The following is a 26762-nucleotide window of genomic DNA, read 5'->3' as shown; positions in this document are numbered from 1 at the left end:
TTTCTTTTCTTTCTTCCTTTCCTTTCTTTCTTTCTTTCTTTCTTTTCTTTCTTTCTTTCTTTCTTTCTTTCTTCTTTCTTTCTTTTCTTTTCTTTCTTTCTCTTTCTTTCTTCTTTCTTTCTTTCTTCTTTCTTTCTTTCTTTCTCTCTCTCTCTCTCTCTTTCCTTTCCTTCCTTCCTTCCTTTTGGTTAAACTGGTAGGTTTTCTTTCTTTTCTTTCTTTTTTCCTTTCCTTTCCTTCCTTCCTTCCCTTAACTGAATTACTTATCACTGGAAGTCTACTAACTTCCTTGAAAGTCAGCTAGGAAAGAGAAGTGAACACAACAGTGTCAATCCTGCTCTTACCAGTTGGGGCTCTACCCACCATTTCATATAAAGAATGGGTTTATAACCTGACACCGTGGAGTAGAGGCAACAGGATCAAAATGGCGGATTTTTAGAGGTTTAAGGGATCTCATCAACCATTTAGTCCAAATTCCTCCTTATGGATGAGAAACTGAGACCCAGAGAGAGGAAATGACCTTCCAAAGAACCTATAACCAGTCAGTGGGAGAACCAGGCTAGAACTCAGGTCTCTTGATGTTTAGTCTGGGGCCTAAAAGTGCTGTGGACATTGTCATAATTCTGCCTAAAAATGAAGTGATTTGGGACAAAATGGACAAAATCATTTTTGTTTCAGAATTATTACAATATTATCTCCATTGTTCCAGCAAGGGAGAACATCTGCTCCTGAGGAAGAGTTCCCAATCTCTTTCATTAATAATTGAACATTTAAATGTTGAAAATGATTTGAGTATAGAGAGAGGACACTAAAATGAGAGAAACAGGTTTAAAACAGAATGCATTTTATTTGAATACCGAATACATTCTGTTGGTACACAGAGAGTGCTGAGAATAGAGTTTTTTTAAAGGGAAAAATAACACTGGCAGCAATAAAATTAAAATGGAAGAACTATAATTTCTAATATCACACAAATGACAAGCAGCTACATCAGCATTTTGTAAAGTTCACTTCTGGCATTCCATTATCTGGGATCTTATAGTTTAATTTAAACATCAGACATGAGTATTTGCAATTGTCAAAAAAAACCCAACTTCACATATATAAAAGTAGACACAGTAAAAGAAAGCGTGTATAATGATTTATTAAGTATCTTTAACAAAATCATTATTTGACAAGTAGAAAACAGTCGAGTTTTTGGTTTAAAAAAAAAATCCCTCAAACTAGTGTTTATTTTGGAGCATTTCTGTTGTTTCTAACGTAAAATAAGACACTTAACATTCCACGTTGAAGCTTATCTTTTAAATACAAAGTGTATGCTCTGCCCGTAGAATCACATGGCTTTAGTCTTCAGTTCCTTTGGATTCTCAGAGCAACAATAAGACAAGTCTCAGAATCATCATGAGGCTGGATTAAAATAAAAGAAAGGCAAAGAGCAGGTCACACTTATGTGGCATAAAACAGAGGTTCATATATATTCACCTAACCTGTACTGTTACTAAACTTTGGCTTCCAAAATGCTCTCTTCTCCTCGGAACAGGGATGATCTCCATAATTATCTCTGTATTGGAACTTCCCAGACATAGCTGAATTAGCCACTTAAAAATGCTGATTGACTGAACGAGCAAAATCAGAGCTCACGATTCTGAAAATCTGGAGCGAACCTTTGTAAGAGAAAGGTCTGGAAAGGAACACAAACCTTTCATAAGCTAGTAAAGGCAAGTGGCTTGAAAAAAGAAGCAAGGAACAATTCTGGGGTGTTGTTATTACAATCTCAGCTACTTTCCACTGACTGCGGTCTTGTTCTTCTTGACCCATAAACCCTACTTCCGATTTCTTCTATTACCAAGGATCATTTTTAGAACACAGCCATACTGAAAAAGAGTCCTTTGTAATCACATTCCTCCCTGACACCACCGCCCACCCACCAAGTCATAAACATGATACACAGCCACATGAGAAAATTCTAAAGAAAAGTAGGAAGGAGAAACTTACTCATTGCATTATCACCCAGTGATAAACACTATTAAAGTCTGAAGCATATCTTTCCTATCTTGGTTTTTTATACACAAACTTTTGAGATCATACTATATTTGATTATTTATTCTGCTTTTATCTCCCACAGCATCATTAAGATGTTCTAATGCCACTAAATAGTTTTTAAAAATATGTCATTAATTGCTGCTCAATATTTCATTAAGCAGACAAAACACTTACTGAAACATTTGCTTACTAGTGAGTTTTTAGGTTGTTTCTAATTCTTCAGTTCGTCATGTGTCCCATTAGAAATAAAGGTGCAATAAACATCAGTCTTTGTATACATTTCATTATTTCTTTATTCCAAAAAGTAAAAATGTGTAACAAAGGAAGTAAACATGTTTAAGGCTTTCAACATACAAAAAAAAGGCTGCCTCCAGGACGAATTAAAAATGTTACCTATAAATTTGTATGTGGTAATACGCTTAATCTCATGGATAGAATTACTGGGATCAAATTATACTCCACAAAAATGTTCATGGGTACATCAATACCAAAGACTGATTGCAGACCTGATATTTTAAGGGTTTACAGTCATGCTTACTATAATAAAAATTACTTTGACCTTTCCAAGTTAAAACTGACTCTTGCCAAAAAGTCGACACTAAATGATGGTAGAAGAAAGTACAGAAAAATAGTTTTTCTTACCTTAAGCCTGCAACCAGCCCAGCTGGCATGATTTTCTTTGATCTCTTATACCTCACACCCATTATGGTGGCCAGGAAGAAAGCTGTAACTAAAAACCAAACCAATGCATGAACCAGGGTTTCAAACACATTATCAATGCCTGCTTGTGCAAAAAAAAAAAGGACATTGTTTCAGCTTTTTAATATAACGACTACTATGTATAAGTATTAAGTTGCCATCTTCTTTTTTTTTTTTTTTTAATTTTTTTATTTATTTGCGGGAGAGAGAATGAGAGACAGAGAGCATGAGAGGGGAGTGGGTCAGAGGGTGAAGCAGACTCCCTGCTGAGCAGGGAGCCTGATGTGGGACTCGATCCCGGGACTCCAGGATCATGACCCGAGTCGAAGGCAGTCGCTTAACCAACTGAGCCACCCAGGCGCCCAAGTTGCCATCTTCTTGAAAAGATAAAGTGCTCTCTTAAAAGACTTCATAAACTAGCTTATTGAAAAGGTCTCTGAGTAAACAAACACGTTAAAAATCCATTCCTGAAATATCTTCAAAAGTCTTTGTCTAACTTAAATTTCTGGTGGTAGAACCTCCTGGAAGACTAGGACTGTGTCTCATTCAACTTTCCTCAGGAACACTAGGCAGTATGTCTGGATCCACAGGAGACACCCAATAAATGCTCATTTAAGTGAAAGTAAAGAAAACAATCAGGATCTTTTAAGTAAGACCTGATGAATAAAGAAATACTAGGAAAAAAGGCTGACTGTTTTTAATGTGCAGCACTGCATTTTGGGAAATGGATGTCTGGAGGCTAAATAATAACAGTCTGGGCAATAACATTAAACTCAGAAGCGTCACACCAGCCTTTTAGGAGCTGAATCAATATGGAGAGAGAGAGACCGTTTTATGTAAGAGATGAGGGTGCTGACGTCACAATTTCAGAATAGCTTTCAAGGAAAAATCACTTGCTGATATAAAGAACAAAATGACTGACAATAAATATATGTGAACTACTTCACTGCATGTGAATAAAAAGCCCAAAATAGTCACATCTTGCTAATACGTTTCTTCTTTTGACACAATTTCATTATTAAAAATTATCCCTAGGGGCGCCTGGGTGGCTCAGTTGGTTAAGTGACTGCCTTCGGCTCAGGTCATGATCCTGGGGTCCCAGAATCGAGTCCCGCATCGGGCTCCCTGCTCAGCAGGGAGTCTGCTTCTTCCTCTGACCCTCCCCCCTCTCATGCTCTCTCTCTCTCTCATTCTCTCTCTCTCAAATAAATCTAAAAAAAAAAAAACCCAATTATCCCTAGCTTCTATTTCAAACAAGTCAAGAAAAAAAAAAACAAAGAAAACAAAAAGAACAACACTAAGACTCCTTCCCTCCCTCAAAGACCGAACTGATAAAATGTGCCTTCATTTGTAGTTTCTTCCATACCCACCAGGGCACTTTGAATAATAATCAAATTAAATATAGAAACAATTTCCAAACCTTCACTGGCTCTCAAGCTAGACTAAAGAGAGCCAAGCATCCAGGGCCTATAAACACATACAGGTTTCCATTTTTACTGTGGACATTCCCCTACCAAGCCCGACAAGGGAAGAAGCTAAAAAAAGGTCAGCTTTGGCTTTCTAGAGTAAGTCTTAAGGCAAACAGGATCTAAAAGCTGCTTGTGAATTAAATAATGGGAGGCCGTCTCTTGTTAGGTATTTTATTTATTTATTTTTTTAAAGATTTTATTTAATTATTTGACAGAGAGAGACACAGCGAGAGAGGGAACACAAGCAGGGGGAGTGGGAGAGGGAGAAGCAGGCTTCCCGCCGAGCAGGGAGCCCGATGCGGGGCTCGATCCCAGGACCCTGGGATCCTGACCTGAGCCAAAAGCAGACGCTTAACGACTGAGCCACCCAGGCGCCCCTCTTGTTAGGTATTTTAATAGCAACACAAAAACTAGGCTAATAGGCCTTAGGGGCACTAGCAGAAAGTCTGGGCATAATTCCTTGATTTTTCTAATTTTATTTTATTTTTCTAGTAATAAGTTTCCTAGAAATGTTCTTCTGTGTTTGAAGGCCTGAGAGCAACATCCTTGTTTGCGATTTTGTGTTCAGTCTCGACACATGCATACCCACTTGCCACGTGGCTGCACGTTTTCCAGTATGCCTAGTGTAGGTATCAAAAAAGCCACTCCCAAGGTTCGGCCCTTCTCCATAACTGGACAAAATGTCTTACTTACACAGTGACAGTTTGACATCTCGCTTGTCATTGGAGACACGGTAGGCTCCATAGCCAGCCAAAAATCCAATAAAAAGACCAGCGATCAAAGATGGAACACCGCCTGGAAAAAAAAAAATGCACTCAGAAACAGAATCCCCAAATGAAAGGAATTCCTTCCATTCCTTCAAGTATGATACATGCACCTTCAAATGTACATCTACATGGGCACTGTAACTAGATAAAGCCAAATCACGTATCAGCCTCTTCATGGACAGTTTCTAAGATATCACTAATCCCTGCTGAACCCGAAATGCCAGGCAGAGGAACCCTGAATACACAGCAATGCCAGGGTTAGATATGGCTTGAGTGAATAAGAAAGCCTGTCTGGTGGTAGTGGTTTGGACCTTGATTGCATGACCTTGGACAACCAGTTGACTTCTTTACACCTCTCTCTCTCTCTTTTTTTCCTTCTCCTTGCCTCCGTCTTTTTACTCTGAGGTTGTGATAATAAAAATAGGATGCACTGGTATTTAAGCTCACAGAGGTAAAAAGAGAAGTCCTGTGCAAAGCAAGTGATGGCTCTGTCCTGAGTAATTAACAAAGCTTCCAGCTTCCAGATAACAGGACTCAGGGATGAATGGTGACTGTACTGAGAAATGGGAAGAGCCAGGGCACTGATGCAGCCAGCCAGCCAGCCAGCCAGCGCACTCCCGGCCCCCAGCCCATTCATTCACTGCCCCAGGGCACGGTGACGAACACCAAGCACTTCTTGTGCACCGGCAGTGGGCTGCATGCCAGGGACACGGTGCAAAAGACACCCACACACAGTCGGTGCTTCGTGGAGCTCACTCTATTTAGAATCTATCAGCTTGGATTCCCTTGGGTAGGGTCAAGGCATCTCTGTTTTAAATATCTATAGGAAATTCAGATCGTAGCCAGGGTTAAAAACCATTGCAGCAACTCATGCACACACACAGATAGACACACACACACACACACACACAGCAGCAGCATCCTGAATGAGAGGCCACACGCAGTGGGTTCTAGTCCATTCTTCCATTTGTTGCCTGCAGGACTTTGGCTAGGGCACTTAGTCTCTCTGAGTTTTGTCGTGTGCAAAACAGAGTTAGTAATACCATCCATGTCAAATATATAAAGGCTTAGAATGTTACAATTGGAGATAATGTTAAATTCTTTTTTTTTTTTAAAGATTTTATTTATTTATTTGACAGAGAGATAGCACAAGTAGGCAGAGAGGCAGGCAGAGGGAGAGGGAGAAGCAGACTCTCCACTGAGCAGGGAGCCCGACGCGGGGCTCGATCCCAGGACCCTGGGATCATGACCTGAGCCGAAGGCAGTCACTTAAGGGACTGAGCCATCCAGGCGCCCCAATGTTAAATTCTTCATTGTTCCTCCCTCCCCACAAATCTATTCTGCAAACACGGCAACATGGTCTTTTTAAAAGCATACATCTAGACAGGTCACTCCTGTGGTTTAATTAAAAACCTTCAGTGCTTCCTACTGCACTTAGGGAAAAACCCAAGTCTGCTCGATTATTGGAACCTTGGCCTTCTTTCAGTTCCGTGAATACGTCAAACTCTTTATTATTCATGGTTTCTAGACATGCTGTTCCCGGCTTGGACTGATCTTCCCTGCACTGTTCACCTGGCCAACTGCAGCTCACCTCCAGATCTCTCTGTAAGGGTCAGCTCCTCAGAGATGTCTTCTCTGACCCACCATTCTGAAACAGGGCCCCCATCAGAGCCTCCCACAATTCGCCATCATATATTTGTACACCTGTCCATATATTTACGGTCAGCCCCCTGACTTGCTTTTGAGCACCGTCTCTTTTTGCTCACTGCTGTTTTCCAGGACCTGCCAGGGTGCTGGGTACTTGGCAGCACTCGATAAACATTGACAAAATGCATGCCTGGGCACTCCCTGTTATGGATCATGTTTAAGCAGAAGACAGCAGATTAAGAAAATAGTTAAGGGGATTTAAGCATTTTCTGGAATGCATGACTTAATTAAGGTGTCTTCTCACTTAGAGATCTCTGACTCTTTTCTGTACACCCTGATGATTTCTGCACTGCTAGGATCCTCCCCACCTTAAGTATATGGAGGGAGGGACAGCATCTGCACCTGAGTCTTGGCGAGATCAGACAGCAAACAGTGGGGATGGGCAGGCACACTAGCAGCCCACATGAATGAGAGGTGGGAAGGCTCCCTGGGAGAGCCCATCCTGCGTGAGGAAGGAGCTGGGACCATGGGCTCTACCTCGTAAGAAAGTCATGGCTGGTGGAAGGGAGCCAGATCCTGCAAAAAAACTCAGTCTATGGTGGGACTACAAAAAAAAAAAGAAGCTCCAAGCTCTGACCCCCCCCCCCTTCCTCCAAGTGCCAACGTGGCTGGGGCAGTCTCAAGGAGTTTTCAAAGAAGTTGAAAGGTGCACATGGGGGTGCACCCCTTCCTCAGAGCATGACACCTGCCTGACAAGCTCTCCTGCTCCCCTCCTCTCCCGAGGGGCTGCTATGCCCTGACCTTGAACTGGAGTAGGAAGGTACGAGGTCAGGTTCAGCCCTAGTGCAGAAGAAGGCCAAGTGAGCTTTCTGCCCATCTTTGGCTTTGGGCACTGGCTACCTGGCTCAGAAAAAGCCTCAAAATCATAGTGTCTTATTGGTTATGCACTTTTCTGGGGACCTATGTGGGAGAGGGGTGACCTCAGAACTTGGTGCTCAGCATCCTGCCACTGTGCTGTCACTCTCCTCTTTCTCTGCTCCCGGCAAGAGAAGAAATCTACCAGCCCCTCACTCTGACCCAACCCAAGCCCAGCGCCTGGTCTAGTGTAGGATTCCAATATACTTGTCCTCTTACGAAACACCACTCTGACGTCACATCTTTAACCTACCCAGCACTGTTCTCAGTAACTCTCCCGTGGAAGGGTCTCCTGGCTGAACTATACAGGATTCATGTCTAGGGAAGCTTTAAGTAAAAACAAAAAGAGTTGATTCACTTTACACAACAGCTCTAAGATGCTGGGGCCACAAGCAGCTTAAAACATAATACAGAATACATGGGCGCCTGGGTGGCTCAGTTGGTTAAGCGACTGCCTTCGGCTCAGGTCATGATCCTGGAGTCCTGGGATCGAGTCCCGCATCGGGCTCCCTGCTTGGCAGGGAGTCTGCTTCTCCCTCTGACCCTCCTCCCTCTCCTGCTCTCTGTCTCTCATTCTCTCTCTCTCTCAAATAAATAAATAAAATCTTTAAAAAAAAATTTTTTTAAAGATTTTTTTTTTTTTTAATTTATTTATCTATTTGACAGAGACAGAGACAGCGAGAGCAGGAACACAAGCAGGGGGAGTGGGAGAGGGAGAAGCAGGCTTCCTGCTGAGCCAGGAGCCCGATGTGGGACTCGATCCCAGGACCCTGGGATCATGACCTGAGCCGAAGGCAGTCGCTTAACCAACTGAGCCACCCAGGCGCCCTAAAAAAAAAAAAAATTTTTTTAAAAAACATAATACAGAATACAAAACTAGAAAAAAGTATTTTGCCCCACTGGCCCACACACTCTCCCACTGGCAGGGAGTAGCAGTAGAAACAAGAATATTAAACCCTTCTTCTGGCCAGGCACTATGTGAAATGTGTTACGTGCATTATTTTTATTTAATCCTAACTGATAAATATACAAATGAGGACGTGAAGCCCAGAAGTTAAACCACTCACATGAGTATCCGAGCTAGTAAGGAGAGTGTCATGAGCAGAATTTAGGAAAGCCTGATTCTGTGGCCTGTGCTCTTACCTACATTATACAAGAGGGGGCTTTTTTGGGAACACATGCCCCCAGGGGCTTCCAGGATCACTTAGTTGGGGGCTCCTGTCGGAGGCCAAGGAACCATATTGTGCAGCTGAGCCACATGCACCTGATATCAGGGACCTTACAGAGAATGTGATTGCATTTGTTCCTGAAGAGATCTGGGTTAGAATTGTAAAGTAATCCTTGCCTCTCCTCCCCTCCCCCACCCCCAGCCGCCCCAACATACACACACACACACACACACACACACGCACGCACCCATGAGCGCGCTTCCTTCTTCCCACTCCTCTAACACGCAGGCAAAAAGGTCCAGAGGTGCTTTTTCTCTTCTGTCACAAAAGTTATTTAGACACATCTTTGACAATGAAAAAGTGTTTCAATAACAATCCTATCAGAATTTTAAACTAAGCCCTCTTCAAAGTAGATTATAAAACATCAGTAGTGGTTTATAGGTCTTTGGTGCCATCATTTTTCCACTGAATACATATCGAGGATGCTACACACATTGAGAGAGAACATAAGAGCAACAAACAAAAGTCTAAGTAAATTAGAGGTTCCCAGGAATCTTAGAAAATACTCTATTTTTTTTTTTAATTTTTTTTAAGATTTTATTCATTTGACAGAGAGATATAGCGAGAGAGGGAACACATGCAGGGGGAGTGGGAGAGGGAGAAGCAGGCTTCCCACTGAGCAGGGAGCCCGATGTGGGGCTAGATCCCGGGACGCTGGGATCATGACCTGAGCTGAAGGCAGACGCTTAACGACGGAGCCACCCAAGTGCCCCAGAAAATACTCTATTTTAACCTGCCACCCCTCAATCCCTACACAGACCTGTGCTTCTGGCCTTGGACTTCTTAGCAACTGTTTAATAATAACTCTAATAACTATGTAGACCTGGCTTTTTCACTCAAGGTGAAGCCCACCAATGTCACAAATAGAACCTCTCATTTTTTTCCATTTTTTTCTTATCAGCTGGGTTTTTTTTTTTCTTTCCTCTTTTGGATACAGATGAAGAGACAACCTCAGATAGGATATCTAAGTATTTAACAAATTTTCCTTTGCAAAACACAGTATCAACATAATTCAAGTTTTGATACTAAGAGTATGTAAACAAACAAAAATACTCACTTGATAATAAGCGAGTAGCCCTGAGGAGGTTAAGTCAATTAATTATGCAATTGATAATGACCCTTGAAGAGAGACCCAGACAGCTGGGTTGGAATGCTCTGCCACACCCAGCCCCCCTGCCCTCTTCGACTCCCTTCCACGCACGACATGCTGGTCCTCAGCCACCTCTAGGACATCTTCAGCTTCTTGTCTTATTTACAAACCCTCAGATAATCTTAGCACAACCACCAATCCCCCATCAAGTCCCTTGGATGAAAAATATGGTTAAGGCTTACCTCTCCGCTTATATCCCAAGATGCTTCCAAATGTCACAAGGGCCGCATAACCGAAACCAATCAGGTCCATTGGCAAGGTTGCAATTCTACTGCTGGGGGAAGGGACAAGTTTTACAAAATTAAAAAACTGGGGGGAGCATAGGTAATATAAAAATGATACGCATTCCACAGAATTACAGAGATTAATTTCTCTAGTCTACAAAAAAAAAGGAAAGCTCAGCCAGAGATATCCATGCTTCATCAATGGTGAATCACTGAAGAATATAATGAAGCCCCTTGCACAAAACTATGTGAGTGATGAGAGCATCCTACGGTGCCTCATAGCAGCAGTTGAGACACAGACCTAGGGCTGAGAAGTTTCATTATAATCCTACCCGGGAATCTAGAAGATGTAGGAGAAAGTGTGCTGGCTACAAGCTGGAGACATGGGCACAGGTCACTAGCTGGCTGTTGGGCTTTGGACCATGCCCCATCCCTGCCGTCAATGCCCCCCAAAATGAGGAGAGTAGATGAGATGAGCCCTTAGGTTCCTTGCAGCTTTTTAATTCTTTTAATTTCGGATTCCCAGTGGCGCTTTTATATCTTACCTCTTTTACTCTATTTCCTCCATGGGGAAAATATCTTTGTATATACAAGGAATAGCATATAAGGTTTTGTTGTTGTTGTTTTTATAGATTGCATTTATTTATTTGAGAGAGAGCACAAGCAGGGGGAGGGGCAGAGGCAGAGGGAGAAGCAGGCTCCCCGCTGAGCAGGGAGCCCGACGAGGGACTCGATCCCAGGACTCTGGGATCAGGACCTGAGCCGAAGGCAGACGCTGAACCGAGTGAGCCACCCAGGCGCACCTCACATGAGGTTTCTTTGTAGTTTTACAGTGTTCTCGCTGCTCATCTTTTAGGTTAACCTAGTCTTTGATCCTCTGCACAAACTGGTAACAACCTGACCCAGAAGAACAGAAAAGGAGTGTTGAGCTGATCTCAGAGAGGAAGCCAAAAGTTACGGGGGGGGGGGGATCCGAGGCCCAAGAGATGACAGCACTGCTTGGGAGGCACTAGTGAAAAATCCTCAACCTCCAAGGGAAGAAGAAATAAAAAAGGAGAACTCGTCTGTGTCCACAGAGCGGTGCTGCAGGACGGAACCCACAGGAAGGACGTGTGCTCAAAAACCACTGCGGACTGCCAGGTGGATAAACACACAATAATAACGGGATGAGGATGTCTGCGAGCAATTACCATGTGCTAGGCACTCTTCTAAAGCCTCACATTGGCTCGTTTAATTATTACCGCAACCTTCTGAGGTAAGCCTGATCGTTATTACCCCCCCCCCCCCCCGCTTTCCAGATGAAACGACTGAGGCACAGAAAGGGCCAGCAATACCCCCGAGGCCATGCAACAGGACCAAGTTTCAGACTGAGAGAAGTCTCATTCCTAACCACTAGCAATCATACCTCTGATAACTGAGTCAGCGGTCCGGAAAAAAAATGAATATGCAGATAAAACGAATGCCCTTCAGATTTGTAAAGTTCTGGCTCAGTCCCTTCTGTTGGTCTCACAGCTTCAAGTTGCGACCACACTGCATCTGGTGACTTTCCATCTTCAGCCCTGTCAGCTTCTCGTGGTCCGTCCTACCTACTGCCTCTCCCTAAGAGTTAATCGAATTCCACAATGTAGGCTTGGCTCCAAACCTGATACCACTACTTACTAGCCATGTGACATTGCGCATGTTCCTTAATCTCTCTGCAACCCCGTCTCTCCATCTGTAAAATACGGATAACAGGGGCGCCTGGGTGGCTCAGTTAGTTGAGCGATGGCCTTCGGCTCAGGTCATGATCCTGGAGTCCCGGGATCGAGTCCCGCATCGGGCTCCCTGCTTGGCGGGGAGTCTGCTTCTCCCTCTGACCCTCCTCCCTCTCATGCTCTCTGTCTCTCATTCTCTCTCTCGCAAATAAATAAAATCTTAAAAAAAAAAAATACGGATAACAAAATTACCTCGCAGAGCTGTGATGATTAAATGAGGTAATACTGAAAAGTGCTTACAACAGTGCCTGCACATACTGAGCACCCGACAAATACTAGCTGCTTTAATAATGGCTGTTCTTCTCTTGCACCCTTACACCCATTTTTAAGCTTGACATGTGTGAGGCCATAACTATACCAGCTCACTGAGAAAACAATGGAGATGGGGTGACTTTATGACTCAGGCATTTGATGAATCAAACCATAATGTTACAGCTTATGCTCAACTCCACTTAACAACTATTTATTGAACGTCTTCTTTGTGCAAGGCAGTAGGAAGCCACGGAAAGCCCTTGGACTTGGCTCTGGCCTTCCAGCACAGCACAGCACAGCAGAGGAGGCAGATGTGTGGTGAGCCCTACGAGGAGATGCATGGGCCCCATATCAAGAGGAGGTGCCTCAGGGGACTTGGGAGCCTAAGGAAGGATTCCTACAGCAAACGGAGTCCCAGCTGGGATCTTGGGGAGAGGAGGAGTAAGCCGAGTGAAGAGGGTGGCAAGGAAGGATGTGCTCTAGGCAGCAGAGAGAATGTGTGCAAAAGCCTCGTGGCATGAGAAAGCATGGCATGTTTTCAAAATGAACAGGAGTGCAGGGGGGCTGGGGAGAGAGGGGGCTGGGGAAAAAGACAGGGCCAGGACGCTTGTGAGTGCTGTAGAGGGAGGCTGGGTTCTGTCTCAAGGGCAGTAGGGATGAACGAAGGGAGTCTCACAACCAGATTTAATTCTAGCAAGTGCTTCCTCGAAGCGGTAGTGGGACATGGGACGAAGTGAAGAGGAGGCTGAGCTAAGCAAGAGATGGTGGTGGCCTGGCCTGGAGCAATGGCAAGGAGGGTGGGTCAGCTCTCAGAGAGGTTTGTGAAGTAGAATCAATAGCCTGGATGTGGGGAGTGCGGGGGAGGGATGAGTCGGAGATGACTCACCTCTAGGTCTCTGGCTTGGACTACTAGGAAGGAGAGGTGGGAGGAAGAGAGGCCTTGATGCTAGTCTCCGAGACAGGGAGCACTGCACCAGCAGTAGGCAAGCGGTGGCAGGAGGAGGGAGGAATCCAGGAATGGTGGGGATCTATCTGAGACATAGTCTAAGATGCTGACACAGTGAGGAAGACACCTTTACACACACATCTGAAGCTTATGAGAGATCACTCATCATCAGGTAATAATTTGGGGATCTAATTTTCTCCTTATGCCGACCACCTGATGTAAAAGGCCGATTCTTTTCCCTCCTCTGAGCTCCCAGTCTTCTTCTGACCCTCTCTCAGGGCTGCACCTCCTTCTACCTGGTATAGAGTTACTTAGGTTGAGCTCCCCTCCCTATCTCCCCTCCCAGCCAAGCTCCTCCAGGGCGAAGCTCAAGTTCAGTTCATCTTTATCCTCCCCACATCACCAAGCTCACGGCCACGCACAAGGCAGAGTGTGTAGAAAATACGTGCTGAATGAACCAAAGGAACAACTTCTGCCCAAGGAAGACATTTTGTAACTGACCAACCCCTGAGTCTAGCTCTATTGCCAGGAAACAGCCTGTTCCCTTAATCTCCTTACTGAACGGAGTATTCTAAGGAGGCAAAACACATCTATTCCCAATCCTTGCAAGAAGTTTCTGAGCTCACAGAGAAAATGCAGACAAAAAGCAATCACCCCTCTTGCTCCATTTCCATGGCAGGACCATATGACCAGAACCACAAAGGAAAGCGATGGAAGTGGGAGCCGATGCGCGCCTTGCATCACATGCTCTCATAGCAAACGCTACCTCAGTACTTGGAGAGGCCAGAAAGCATCTTGGGTGCAATGCAGCAAAATGATTTACTGCACCGCGTACGAAACCAGGTGACAGGGCCCTGCCTTGCCCCTAGCCCTCCAAAATTTGGGGAACCCACTAAGAGATCTTCCGTAAGCTACTATATAAAAAGCTACCTACCTTTGCACCCCTTGGGGCTCGAAAGACCATTTTCGAGTGAAGTCTGGGTGGTACTAGGAAGGTTAAAACTGCCAAGCGTTTTTGCCATGGTCCGAGAACCCCATCCCTTCCCCGCCTCTCCCTAGCTCCAAGAAGGTAGGAAGGAGAACAGGTGGGAGATTCAGGGCCGCGGAAGGAGGACATTCGGGGAATTCCCAGGAGGTGGAGAGAAGCGACGCTTGGGAGAAGCGGCCCCCATCCCCTGCAAAATCCTCCCCAGGTCCTCAGCATCTTTGCTCGTATCTGTGCCTTCACAAGAAAATTCAGGAGAGGAAGTTCTCGACTGCGAGGTGTACAGCTCACCTGCAGCCCCGAGCCCTCCCCGCGGCTCAAAGGAGACAAATCGGGAGCCAGCCTCCGGCCAACTTCGTACCTGGTATCGGGAAGCGGTCCCGGCGGCCAGCGCCTCCCGATTCTGCGCGGTACCTCGCGGCGCTGGGCAGGGCCTGCCGGTTCCGGGCGGCGCCTTCCCCGCGGCGCACGGCCCGCCCCCCCGCCTCTGCTGGGCGTGTCCCGCACGGGCTCCGGACCCGGAAGCTCCAAACCGCTGGCTCCTTCTGCCGGGCTTTCGGCGCCGGCTCTGCGCCCGGACTGCGGTCCGCTGCCTCCTGCCGGACGGGGCGGGACTGAGAAGCGTCCGCCGAGAGTGGGTCTGGGTGTAGCCGGGACCCCAGAAGGCGGAGTTTTAACCGTGAGCTTCATTCTTTTTTTTTTTTTTTTTAAGATTTTATTTATTTATTTGACAGAGACAGAGATAGCGAGAGCAGGAACACAAGCAGCGGGAGGGGGAGAGGGAGAAGCAGGCTTCCCCCCGAGGAGGGAGCCCGATGTGGGACTCGATCCCAGGACCCTGGGATCATGACCTGAGCCGAAGGCAGACGCTTAACGACTGAGCCACCCAGGCGCCCCGTGAGCTTCATTCTTCACTCAAGGGACATTTGTGCGACCTCAACAGCAACCCGGGCCTTTTAGATTCTCGCCAGCAGATCACCCCCATTTTCAGTGGGGGGAGCTAAGGTTCAGACAGGTGAACTGATTTACTCGTCCACGGTCTCAGCTCCTAAGTGGGGTACAAAGGATAGAGCCCAAGGTTGTCTGGTTTCAAAGTCGGAGCTCCCTTCATTATATCACACTGGCTAGCAGGTCCTGGAGATGTGGAGGGGAGATCAGGATCCCGGTTTTATACTTCATGCCCAGGATTTGCTGGGCTTAAGTATGTGAGGGGAAAGGTATAGACTGACAGACCTGAAACGCACTTTAAGTCGTGTCTAGTCCCGGGATAATCCGATCCCAGGAATGAACCTTAAGTGGATTTGGAATTGTGCCTCCTGGCAACAACTTAACTCAGGCCAGTTTTGCCTTCTAAACCGCGTACTGTTAGCGCCAACCGGACCCTCTTCCTTCTAGGACAAGTCCTTCAGAGATTTGAAGAAGGCGGTCATGTAGGAGTCATCCAGCAGCTCTAGGAGTGTTGCTGGGCTATGAATAATAGCAGAGTTTCTTAATATTAAAGAAAAAAAACCCTAAGAATATACACAAATCTTGTGAAGATTTGTTTGCTGAACCTATTCCTTGTGCATGGAAGTGCTTCAGGGAAGTAACGTGACTATCTCACTTATGTGAAGTCTAAGTTGGTCCCAGGGAGTTGATAGGATTGCCGAAGGTTCCCAGGAGAGTTGATGGCAGGCACTGGAATGTGGAGTGGGGGAAGTTTGGCTCCAAGCCCCAGCTCTCCTTTCATTTCTTTTTTTCCTAAATTTAAATTCAATTTAATTAACATATAGTGTATTACTAGTTTCAGAGGTAGAATTTAGTGATTCATCAGTTGCATATAACACCTAGTGCTCATTCCATCAAGTGCCCTCCTTAATGCTCATCACCCTGTTACCCCATCCCCCCATCAACCTCCCCTCCAGCAACCCTCAGTTTGTTTCCTAGAGTTAAGAGTTCTCTTATGGTTTGCCTCCTTCTCTGTTTTCGTCTTATTTTTCCTTCCCTTCCCCTATGTTCATCTGTTTTGTTTCTTAAATTCTACGTAGGAGTGAAATCATATGATATTTGTCTTTCTCTGACTGATTTTGCTTAGCATAATACCATCTGGTTTCATCCACGTGGTTGCAAATGGCAAGATTTTGTTCTTTTTGATGACTAATATTCCACTGTGTGTGTGTGTGTATACACACAATTGTATATACAATATATACAATATTGTATATAATGTATATAACATATATATACATACGCATATATATGTCTCACATCTTCTTTATCCATTCATCTGTCAATGGACACCTAGGCTCTGTCCATATTTTGGCTATTGTGGACATTGCTGCTATAAACATTGGGGGTGCATGTGCCCCTTTGAGTCAGTATGTTTGTATCCTTATACAATAATAGGCAGCTCTCCTTTCCATCCCCTTCTATGCCCATCCTTACCCTATCCTCCCCCTACCCTCTCTCTCCAGACTCCCAGGACTTTCCCTATCCGGAATAAAACTAAAAACCCTCTTGGAATGCCTCCGTATCTTTACCTGGTATGACCTCCAGTAAATAACTTGCCCCTGACCTCAGACTTCAGTGCCCGGATTTATAAGGTGCTGTTCAGACTAGGTGCTCTGAGAGATCCCTTCCACCCTGTCACTGAGGTATTAGAAGCTGGAAACAGTCCCATGATATTCCTACTTGAGGCGTTTTCACCTAAACCTAAAAGAACAACTCTCTATGATGGGAAATTCCATATTCTTGGACATGTGGGTTCACAAAGGTTCTTAGGCAAAGGGGCCACTCTCAACTCATATGTCAGCTAATGATAAAGTTAGAGCACAAGGCGAGGGTGCCACAAAGCATATTCATCTCTACCTATTTGTCAAGCTGTCTATTCATGATCCACGGCAGAGACAGATGGCCCTCTGATGTGCCATCAATCCCCTTTGGCAGTCTGGAAAAACACACAATAAAAAATATAGGATTGTCAAGGAAGCCAATTTTACTGAAATACAGTTATCAAATTATTAAAAATTTAAATCTGTGGTCTAATAGATGTGCTTCCTTATTACATTACAAGATCTCAGAGTGGGAATAATAATGACCATAATTCCCAAGTAGTGCTGCACCTAAACAATATTTTGAGGTATCTGGAACATGCAAGCATCTGTGACTCCTAGTGATGACAGTCACAGGTACTAATACTGCGGTGGTTGTTGCCTATGAAAGAAATGCTAGACTATAGTTAGAGGTTCATGAAGATAGAAATTTCTTTTCTCCATCCATGTTCTCAGATTTCCTGATTTCCATCCTCAAGCCCCTTTGGATTTGCAGAACTCCCAATGTATAGTAATACAGGCTTTCGTAAGTTGTGTATGGGTGGACCTGGAGAGGAGGAGAGCACACTTGAGAGGCTGACTGGCTGCTCAGGCAGGACCTCACAGGATGTTTACCCCTCAGTGAGTGCTCTGTGGATCCTGAGCCTAATCCTCGTTTTCAAACAATGTTCTAAAACTCAGTCTGTATCAGCTCTTCCACTGGCATGGAAGTCAATTTCAAATCCCATTTTTCAAGTCAAAGGACCTAAGAACTAGAGGAAACTTTTTTTTTTTAAGATTTATTTATTTATTTATTTGACAGAGAGAGACACAGCGAGAGAGGGAACACAAGCAGGGGGAGTGGGAGAGGGAGAAGCAGGCTTCCTGCCGAGCAGAGAGCCCGATGCGGGGCTCAATCCCAGGACCCTGGGATCATGACCTGAGCCGAAGGCAGACGCTTAACGACTGAGCCACCCAGGCACCCCAAGAGGAAACATTTTTTTGTTGCCATGGTTCAGTGCATAGATTGTAGAAAGCATGATGGTTGGTGAGAAAGGACAAAATCAGCTCTACACTGTAAGGGGCCAACACCTCTGCTATCAATGTTTCTCCTTTGCTCGCCCACAGGATATTTTAGTTGCAACCCCTAAGTCAGGAAAAGTAACTTACTCAGTTTCATAGAGCAATCAAGGGAGCCATAGGATGATGCATGTTGGTTTGTGTAGTATCCCCAAGCTAATTCAACAGCTGCTATTTTTGACTGAACTGATATCTTCTTGGGGAATAAAAACACTTTTGATGGGTTTAGAGTCACTTGCCTGTCTCATTCTGGACTGGTGAGATTCAGTCTCCGCATGTGTTTGCACATCCCCTTCTCCACCATGCCCGATCCCAAATTCTTTTCTGCGCATTGCGCAGTATGCTCTGTTTTGGTTATTTACCTCTCTGATCCAGTTCCAGGTCTCCTTCCATTTGTCACTAAAATAATATGGTCCACTTAGTCTTTTTTGGTGACGGGATCATGCTTGTGTTGGTATTATAATTGTTCTCATTTTCATTAACTTCTTAGAAAACAATATTCACAAGTTTAAAAATTTAAACTAGCCTATCCTTATACACATCACAACAGTTCATCCTCAGGGAAAGTCAAGGACAGACTGATTACGACACACCGAAGTCACTCTCCGTCATGCAACCGTGGATGGGTCAACCATTAGTGTCAACTGCAAACTGTGGTTGACAACATCAGTGGTTGGGGGGAAAGTGGGCAACAGCAACTACAGAAGGTGCATCATCTCTGTCATATCCATTTGACACTTAAGACAGTGTTGCTCTCAGCCCCTCTTTTTGGGTCGCTGTATGGGCTTTGGATTTTTCTTCCAGTCTTCCACACTCATTGCCCAAACCAGGACCTTTCATACTCCAGGAAAGGTTTCCCAGAACATGATACTTTCAATGTTAAATCGGGATGATTGGTTACCTTACTGGGTTCTCAGTAATCCAAAGGCTAGCTCTCCAGAGGCAGGAAGGCAGGCACATGGAGCCAGAGACTCCTCACCTTGCTTCCACTGATGGTGTGGAACTTCTCTAGAATATTTCTCACAGGTTTCTCTTCTTTAAAGGTGATGAAAACAGAACGTTGTCTTTTGTTGGACTCTGGATCCAATGAAAACTGATGGCCTAGGGGTGCTTGGATGGCTCAGTTGGTTAAGCATCCAACTCTTGGTTTCGGCTCAGGTTGTGATCTTGTGGGTCCTGAGATGGAATCCTGCATTGGGCCCTGTGCTCTGTGGGGAGTCTGCTTGAGGATTCTCTCCCTTTGCCTGCCCCTCCTCTCTAAAATAAATAAGTATATTTTTAAAAATCCCTAAAAACCCCCCCCACACACACACAAAACTCATCGGCCTTGATCTGGAAACACAGGCAAAGCTCAGGGCTGGTACCTCCTCTGACTCAGGACCGAAAGGGAACTCACAGGAGAGAAGACACCCAAATGCCAGGGGAGGAGAAAGAAGCCCTGCTGAGGAGAACTCCAGCCAGCCAAGGAAGGAAAGAAGGAAGGAAGGAAAAAAGCAGCCACAGGTGGTTGGTGGGGAGCATAAACCACATTTTGGGGAGATACTCATTTCCTGAAACTTGTCAAAGTACTCCCTATCCTCTTCCATGTAGCTTCGGGGTTCAGACTCCCCACAAAGATTTTCTTCATAAGATCCTTCTTCACAACCATGGCACTTTTGGTGTTCATGCAATGGCCATCCATTCATTGTCTGGGTCTGGGACCTATTCCCACACAGGAGTTGGTTGACCAACCGTCCACATTTGCCCAGGACTAAGGGATTGGGAGACTTTCAGTGCTAAAACCAGAAGTGAGGGATTTCCCAGGTTGAGGGACTTACTAAGACTGGAGACTCTGGGGTTTCCTGGGATGTGGGACTTTCAGTGCTAAAACTGGGACAATGCCTCTGAGAAGGGGATCAGACGGACCCTGGTTCTAATTCTCACTGGCATTTCCTAGCAGTATTACCCTGGGCTAGTTCCTTTTCTCTGAGCCATAAGACTCCAAACACACCACACACTACTTGAGCCTAACTTCCCAGTTTTCTCTAAACCTGAAATCCCAGCTGGTTTACCGAAACCCACGTAAATCTGACCTCAGTCCAGTGGAGTCTCTGTCCATGCTGCATGCCCTCTTCAGGTCCCAATCTAAGACTTGTTTCCTCCAGAGGTAAAACAGCACAAGCTGTAGCTGGGCCACTGGGTTCAGAATCCTCACTGTGCCAACCCCCTATTCACTGTGCAATCTCTTAGTTACCAAATCTTCTGTGGGCCTTAATCTCGTCCTTTGTGAAGTGGCACTGAAATCATGCCTGTTTTATAGCACACGTGGATGCTTTTCTATACATGAGAGGTATTTAGCACAGTGTCCCAAACAGGAAGTTAAACAGATAATAAATGTCCACTAGCCTCTTCCTGGACCACTTCCACCCATATACTTATTCCCCCTGAAACCTGTACAGAAACAAGTCCCTAAATTCTGCTTCCCTCAGAGCCTTGGCTATAGATAGCTCAGACACACTGATCATGATCCAGGAATGCTATTCTCTCAGAAATCAAATCCTGTGCACAAGGGCCCTTGAAGGACTACATAGCTTACTTTCCCCATGCTGACTGCATCTTTAAAGAGGATCAGCCCAACCCTCTTGATCTTTCAATGCTGGGGTCCTTTATAGTATGGATAACAACCTCTCCACATTTGGCAAAGAGTCCTTTGAGTACTTTTTGCTGGTGTCCCAGTTCAGGCCATTAACGAACAATGTTCTGAAATGGTAGGGCAAGACACATGGCAACAAGAAGTCTTACAAGGAAGACATGAGCTCGGAATGTCTTCAAGAAATCCATGAGTTGGGGCGCCTGGGTGGCTCAGTCGGCTAAGTGGCTGCCTTCGGCTCAGGTCATGATCCCGGGGTCCTGGGATGGAGCCCCGCATAGGGCTCCCTGCTCAGCGGGAAGCCTGCTCCCTCTCCCTCTGCCTGTCTGCCGCTCCCCCTGCTTATGCTCTCTCTCTCACGATCTCTGTCTCTGTGTCAAATAAAAATAAATAAAATCTTAAAAAAAAAAAAAAAAGAAATCCATGAGTTAAGGAAGAACTGGACCTCCCAAAGCTTTCATCGGAAGGATTACAAATAAATCCACCACCCACAGCAAAGTTCTCACCTACCCATCCTGTCGGTAAAGATTCTACCTTTAACAGATGTTAACAAATCTACACTACCTCGTTACTGAGATCTCAACTCCACACTGACACCAATGAAACTTAAGACCACGGCACCCCGGGACTGGGAGGGGGAAAGAAAGGGCAACCTGGGGGCGCCTGGGTGGCTCAGTTGGTTAAGCGACTGCCTTCGGCTCAGGTCATGGTCCTGGAGTCCCGGGATCGAGTCCCACATCGGGTTCCTGCTCGGCGGGGAGTCTGCTTCTCCCTCTGATCCCCCCCCCCCTCATGCTCTCTGTCTCCCATTCTCTCTCTCAGATAAATAAAAAAAAAATCTTAAAAAAAAAAAAGGGCAACCTGGCCAGGGTGTAGGCCCTGGGAACTCAACACAGCTGTAAGTTAGTTTGGTTTTTAAAAACCCTCTTAACAAAGTGCAGTCATCTATGTCTGTCTTCCCTCTGTGCCTAGAGGGCCTCAAGGAACGTGGCCTTCCTGGGAAAGAGACTTCGGTCGTACAGCGACTCCATTCCCACCTGGAGGGGAGGATGGAGAGAGGAAGGACGGAGGCCCTGGCCTGGCACGTGGAGGGGTGCCACGGCACCTAACCTCGCATCCTCCTGGTTCTTGCCCCAGCTCATCCCGGGACCATCATCTGGTCGGGCTTGGCGCGGGCCCGGCTCCCCGTGGAGGCCCCCGGGTCCGGGCTGGACACGCACTTTCCGGGGTGGCCTCTTGTCCGTCCTCCGCCCGGCCGGTGGTTCCCATGGGCGGCGCGCCCTCACTTGCTTCCGACATCCTGGACAGAGCCCTCGCCGCCGTGGACGCCGCGCAGCCCGCTCGCTTGCCCTCGCCTCAGCCACAACCAAGGCGGCTTGGCGGCAGCCTCCGCCTGACTTTATGATCCCAAATCGGGGGACCCGGGGCGGGGCGGGGGCGGGCCCACGTCTGCTACGGCGCATGCTCATTGGCTGAACCCGCCTGACCCTCAGCCGTGCGCCGGCGTCCCATTGGCCTCAACCGCGCGCGCTCCGAATCCGAGGGAGCTTGCGGTCTCAGAAGGCCGCTGAGCCAGGGCCGGGCAGAGGACTGGAATCCGAGGGTGGGAATTCAAGAAAAGATAAAACGTGAGTCTAATTTCAAACTTAGGATATTTGTACCGATTTCTGTTTAGACCTCCATAAGCAAAATTCACGGTCAACGAATCAGGCTTTTCTTATTTAATTGCCTTTCCTATGAAGAGGCAGCAGGGGGCACTAGATGCCCTAGTTTCCTTCGGGTAGGCAGGAAATTGTGGCCTCGTCGGAGTTACTCTCAAACATCAAATAGTTTGCTCTTAGAAAACAGGGATGGTTATTAAACTGAACGGTAAATGGGGAGAACAGGGCGATGAGCTACGTGGAAAAACGTACGAAAAAGGCACGCGACTTCTGCGTTACAGCCTGTTGGCTAAGGAGTGCAGTTTCCTTATGGGGAGGGGAGGTCAATTACAGGACCCGGGGAGGTTTAGGTGGGCTCTGAAAGAGGGGCAGGCGGTGGAGAGTGACCACAGGGCACCGGCCAACTTCCTGTCCTAAGCCTGACATTTGGACCCATTTTGAACCTTTGCCAAGGACACGGGGCTTCCCGTGCAAAAAACGGGACTGGGGACTTTGCTATAAACAATAATAACAACAACTAACATTTAATGAGTACCTGCTGGGTGCCAGCCACCTTCCACTTTACGATATCAACTTCCTTTAATCTTCACAACGACCCTCTGAGGTAATGCTATGTCATTCCCATTTTACAGAGGAGGAAACTGAGGCAACTTGCCAAAGTTCACGTAAACAGCTGAGCGGTGTCAGATCCAGGTTTCGGAAAAGAAGGTGCATGCAGGCTCTGCGGTCTTTCTGCGGGGGTTTGAATCACGACTCCCACTGTGTATGTTATTAATACACGAAAGCACATAATATTATGACTAGCACCTAGGAAATACTCAAGTGTTTGCTATTATTATTAAAAGAGTGGTCCTTGCTTTCCAAGAGCTTAAAATACACTTTAAGAGGTTGGTAAGAGTCATAAAGCAGAAGCACCTATTGAATGGATGAACGGGTGTTCAGAGGACGGAAGAGTTGTGAAACAGCAGTCAGGTCTGGGTCACAGGTTGCTGGGGATTGTACCTGCTTAAAGTTCCATCCAAGCAACCGGCATTAGCCTCTGATCCTCAACCGCTTGAGCTAATCATTACATTCTTTGTGTTTGATTATCATATGGGAGTGTGTGTGTATGTTTAAAAATATTATCAATTTTTACTAGTCACTAAAATTCTCTTAAGGAATGCTGTCATATCTACTTTTTCAGCTGGAGGAAGCGTTTATTAATTTTGCAAAACATCTGTTAGATGTCAAGCTGTGGAGTAGGACTCAAAAATAAACAGGTGCTGAGTCAGAGACTGACTCTGGAATGAGGAAGGGATGAGAAAGGATACTATTTTAATTGAAACATGAAGTCTGACAGGGAGCCAGTGGTCAAGGAGTCAGGAGAACCACCCTGGGGGCAGCAGGAATGGTCTGAGCGAAGACCCTGGGGGTGGGAGGGAAGGGCTCTGTGCCGTGTGAGAACCAAGGGAGGGGAGGGTACTTGGTTGGGGCTGGAGAATTGTGAATTAGAAGCAGAGTGAATGGGTGCCAACAAGCCCTGTTCACAAAGAGCCAGGGCTGAGTATGGTTTCCTGCCTCTGAGGCTTCCATTTAAATCATCTGGACTGTGCAGCCTGCAGATGTTTCTGGGTGGAGACTTCATGGGGTGAGAGAGGTCATCTTTGTGCGCAGCTTGTTTTTCATTGGTTGTCCTTAACTGAGTTTAATGCTCTGTGTCTGTGTACACTTAGATCCGGAATTTGTCTTGAATGAAATGACTCCTCACTCTCGTGCTTTGCTGAACTGTAAAAGAATTATGTTTGTGTCTATGGTAAAATGGATTTACATACATTCACTAGCATACATGCTTAACTCGATCTTACCCAAAAGAGATTTCTTGGAAATAAAACAAGGCAAAAATTAAAGATAGCTCCATTTTTCCTATTCTGTGAGCTCCCACGGAGCTACTACTGTATTTGTGATACTTGGAGTGGAAAAATCAAAGAGAAAATTGGGTTCTTGAGAAAGAGGACTTGATGTACAGGATTAATCCATTTGCTTCTGATCTTTTTGAGCAAACAGTGCTTAATGCAATAAAAAATGGCATATTTGAGGAAAAGCAGTTTATCTTGTTTGATAAGGCTGCTTTTTCTCATTACATTAGTGTTGCTTTGATAACACATTTTAAACAGTGTTTTTAATTTAAAAGGAAAAGTCCCAAGAGAAGGTGTAGGCTGAAAAATAGGGTATGATAATATTTGAAAACCTACAATTGAAGAACATTCAAAGAGTCCTCTCAGCAGGGCAGTGTGGCTGACTGTAAAGGTGAAATTGGGTCCAAATTTAATGAGAGGAAAGATTCTGTCCCTTTCTCTCTCCTTACAGTTGGGTCTAAGAGTTTAATTGCTATAGTAAGTTTAGGTGGTATCTCCAACAAATTTCTTGAAAAGAAGGACGACGACTATTAAAAGAGCTGAAATTCAAATCAGGTGTGGATAGAGTGTTAATTTTAAAACAACAACACCCCTGTAATACCGTGGGCAGGCTCTGGAACACTTAGTAGCATTTGTATATCTCACCTGCTCAGGTGAGATTTAATGAAGAGTATCGGGATGAAGGTGGAAAGGAAGAAATTGCTTTGTTTATGAAATGACTTTTTAAAAATTTTGGTAAATTATTCCAATTAGCAAAGTGGTTAATAATGTTGGCTTTTAGTCTTAAGTTCAGTTAGTGAAGTTTCAAGGTCAGGAGCCTGCTAGATGAGTAAGAAATGGCCAAGGCCGCTCCCACACATTGACTGGGCCGATGGCCAAAATGTTATAGGGTGTTTCTGTGTCCGTTCCCTTTTGCAAAGATGTATCTACAGACAGAACTTTAAGAAAACTCACCCCGCCCCTTTCCCTTAAATATCTCCTTGGAGGCTTCTGAGATGTTTAATTTAGTGGTTCCCAAACCTGCTGCCCACCTGGGCATCTTTAAAAACTACCAATGCCTGGCTCCCACCTCCAGCTATTGTGATTTACCTGGGATGAGCTGCGACCCAGAAATGGGGAATGATTTTAAAAATCTTTTTTAAAACCTAATCTTTTTATAACTGTAGATTTATATGCATTTGTAAAGAAATAATACAGAGAGATTCCTTTTATTCTTTACCCAGTTTCCCCTTATGGTACCATCTTCCAGAACTGTAATAGAATATCACAACCAGGTCTTGACATTGATATAGTCAAGATGCAGAACATGTTCATCACCACAAGGATCCCTCCCTCCTGCTGGCCTTTATAATCACACCCATTCCCTGCCCACTCCAACCCCTTGTAACTTCTGGCAACCACTAATCTGTACGCCATTTCCATAATTTTGTCATTTCAAGAATATTATATAAATGGAATCATACGGTGTGTAACCTTTGGGGATTAGTATCCCCAAATTAGTATTAGTATTTTTCCCTCAGTATAATTATCTGGAGATTGCTCCTGGTTGTTGCATGTATCAATAGTTAGTTCCTTTTTATTCCTGAAGTAATAGTACCTGGTATGGATGTGCCACAGTTTTTTTTAACCATCTGGATGGCTTTCAGGTTTTGGCTATTAGGAATAAGCTAATCTAAGAATTCATGTACATATTATTGTGTGAGCATATATTGCCATTTCTCTGGGATAAACATCCAGGAATAGAATAGTTGGGGTGTATGGTAGGTGCATGTTTAGCTTTTAAAAAACGATTTTTTGAAGTGGCTGTACCATTTCACATTCCTACCATCAGCGTATGAGCGATCCAGTTTCTCTGCATCCTTGTTAGCATTTGGCAGTCTCTCTTTTATATTTTAGCCCTTCTGAGAGATGTGCAGTGATATCACATTGTGGTTTTAATTTGCATTGCCCTACAGGCGAATGATGTTAGACATCTTTCCATGTGCTTATTTGTCACCATTTGGCAAAATGTCTCTTCGTGTCTTTTATCCATTTTCTACTTGGGTTACTTCTTAGTTTTTTACTGTTGCATTTTGAGAATTCCTTATATGTTCTAGATACTAGTTCTTTGTCACATATGTGGTTTGCAAATGTTTTCTCCCACTCTGTAAAGAACTTGTCTTTTTATGCCTCCAGTAAAGTCACAGAGCAAAAGTTTTAAATTTTGATGCAGTCCAATTTATCATTTTTTCCTTGTATGGATTGTGCTTCACATTAATCAAGGACTATCCAACATTATGAACAGAGCAGACATTGCATCCAAGAAAATAGAGTGCTTCACTACAGAAATCTTTCATGTTAAAATTTTTCAGCCAGGGGCGCCTGGGTGGCTCAGTCATTTAAGCTTCTGCCTTCAGCTCAGGTCATGATCTCGGGGTCCTGGGATCGAGCCCCGCATAGGGCTCCCCACTCAGCGGGGAGTCTGCTTCTCCCTCTGCCTCTCCCTGCCTCCACTCGTGCTTGCTCTCTTTCAGATAAATAAATAAAAATCTTAAAAAAAACAACCCAAAACTTTACAGCCAGATGAGGATGTTCATTTCTGTTTTCTTGTTTAGTTGTATTGACTCATGTTCATGGTTTCAGAGATAC

The 26762-nt window shown here is 45.2% G+C and overlaps 1 protein-coding gene and 1 long non-coding RNA gene across 6 annotated transcripts in view; one reads left to right on the top strand and one right to left on the bottom strand.

Moving 5' to 3' along the window:
- Positions 1-1124: 1124 nt before the first annotated feature.
- Positions 1125-14786, bottom strand: TMEM14A (transmembrane protein 14A). Of its 4 annotated transcripts, none has more exons than XM_064597702.1 (5): positions 14442-14786; positions 10102-10190; positions 4905-5006; positions 2686-2773; positions 1125-1407 (listed from the first exon to the last, which is right to left on the bottom strand). In XM_064597702.1, exons 1-5 carry the CDS (start codon positions 14768-14770, stop codon positions 1368-1370), a joined length of 648 nt encoding a protein of 215 aa, XP_064453772.1. In that variant the 5' UTR covers positions 14771-14786; the 3' UTR covers positions 1125-1367. The 4 variants fall into 4 exon arrangements, with proteins under 4 accessions (XP_064453772.1, XP_064453771.1, XP_064453773.1 ...); XM_064597701.1 differs by having other exon boundaries at positions 10102-10193; positions 14442-14774; XM_064597703.1 differs by having other exon boundaries at positions 10102-10193; positions 14372-14531.
- Positions 14787-21435: 6649 nt separating this feature from the next.
- Positions 21436-26762, top strand: part of LOC123837806 (uncharacterized) — a 64926-nt gene continuing 59599 nt past the window's right edge. For both annotated transcript variants that reach the window (XR_010413649.1, XR_010413648.1), the window contains exon 1: positions 21436-22206. This is a non-coding gene — a long non-coding RNA (uncharacterized LOC123837806). The remainder of the gene's footprint in view (positions 22207-26762) is intronic.

The sequence above is a fragment of the Mirounga angustirostris genome, unplaced genomic scaffold (assembly GCF_029215605.1).
Source record: "Mirounga angustirostris isolate CCGP_5_RB_7025 unplaced genomic scaffold, mMirAng1.0.hap1 SCAF_8, whole genome shotgun sequence".
Lineage (NCBI taxonomy): Eukaryota > Metazoa > Chordata > Mammalia > Carnivora > Phocidae > Mirounga > Mirounga angustirostris.
This window is presented reverse-complemented; position numbering and strand designations above follow the sequence as displayed.

Bases quoted from the DNA above. Each gene is read 5' to 3' on its own strand.
- TMEM14A (XM_064597701.1), bottom strand. From the start codon at position 14,770: ATGAAGCTCACGGTTAAAACTCCGCCTTCTGGGGTCCCGGCTACACCC. The intron at 5,007-10,101 runs GTAAGCCTTAAC...TTTTTTTTCCAG, and splicing joins CTTGGGATATAAGCGGAGAG to GCGGTGTTCCATCTTTGATC. The intron at 1,408-2,685 runs GTAAGAAAAACT...ATTTTAATCCAG, and splicing joins GGGCTGGTTGCAGGCTTAAG to CCTCATGATGATTCTGAGAC.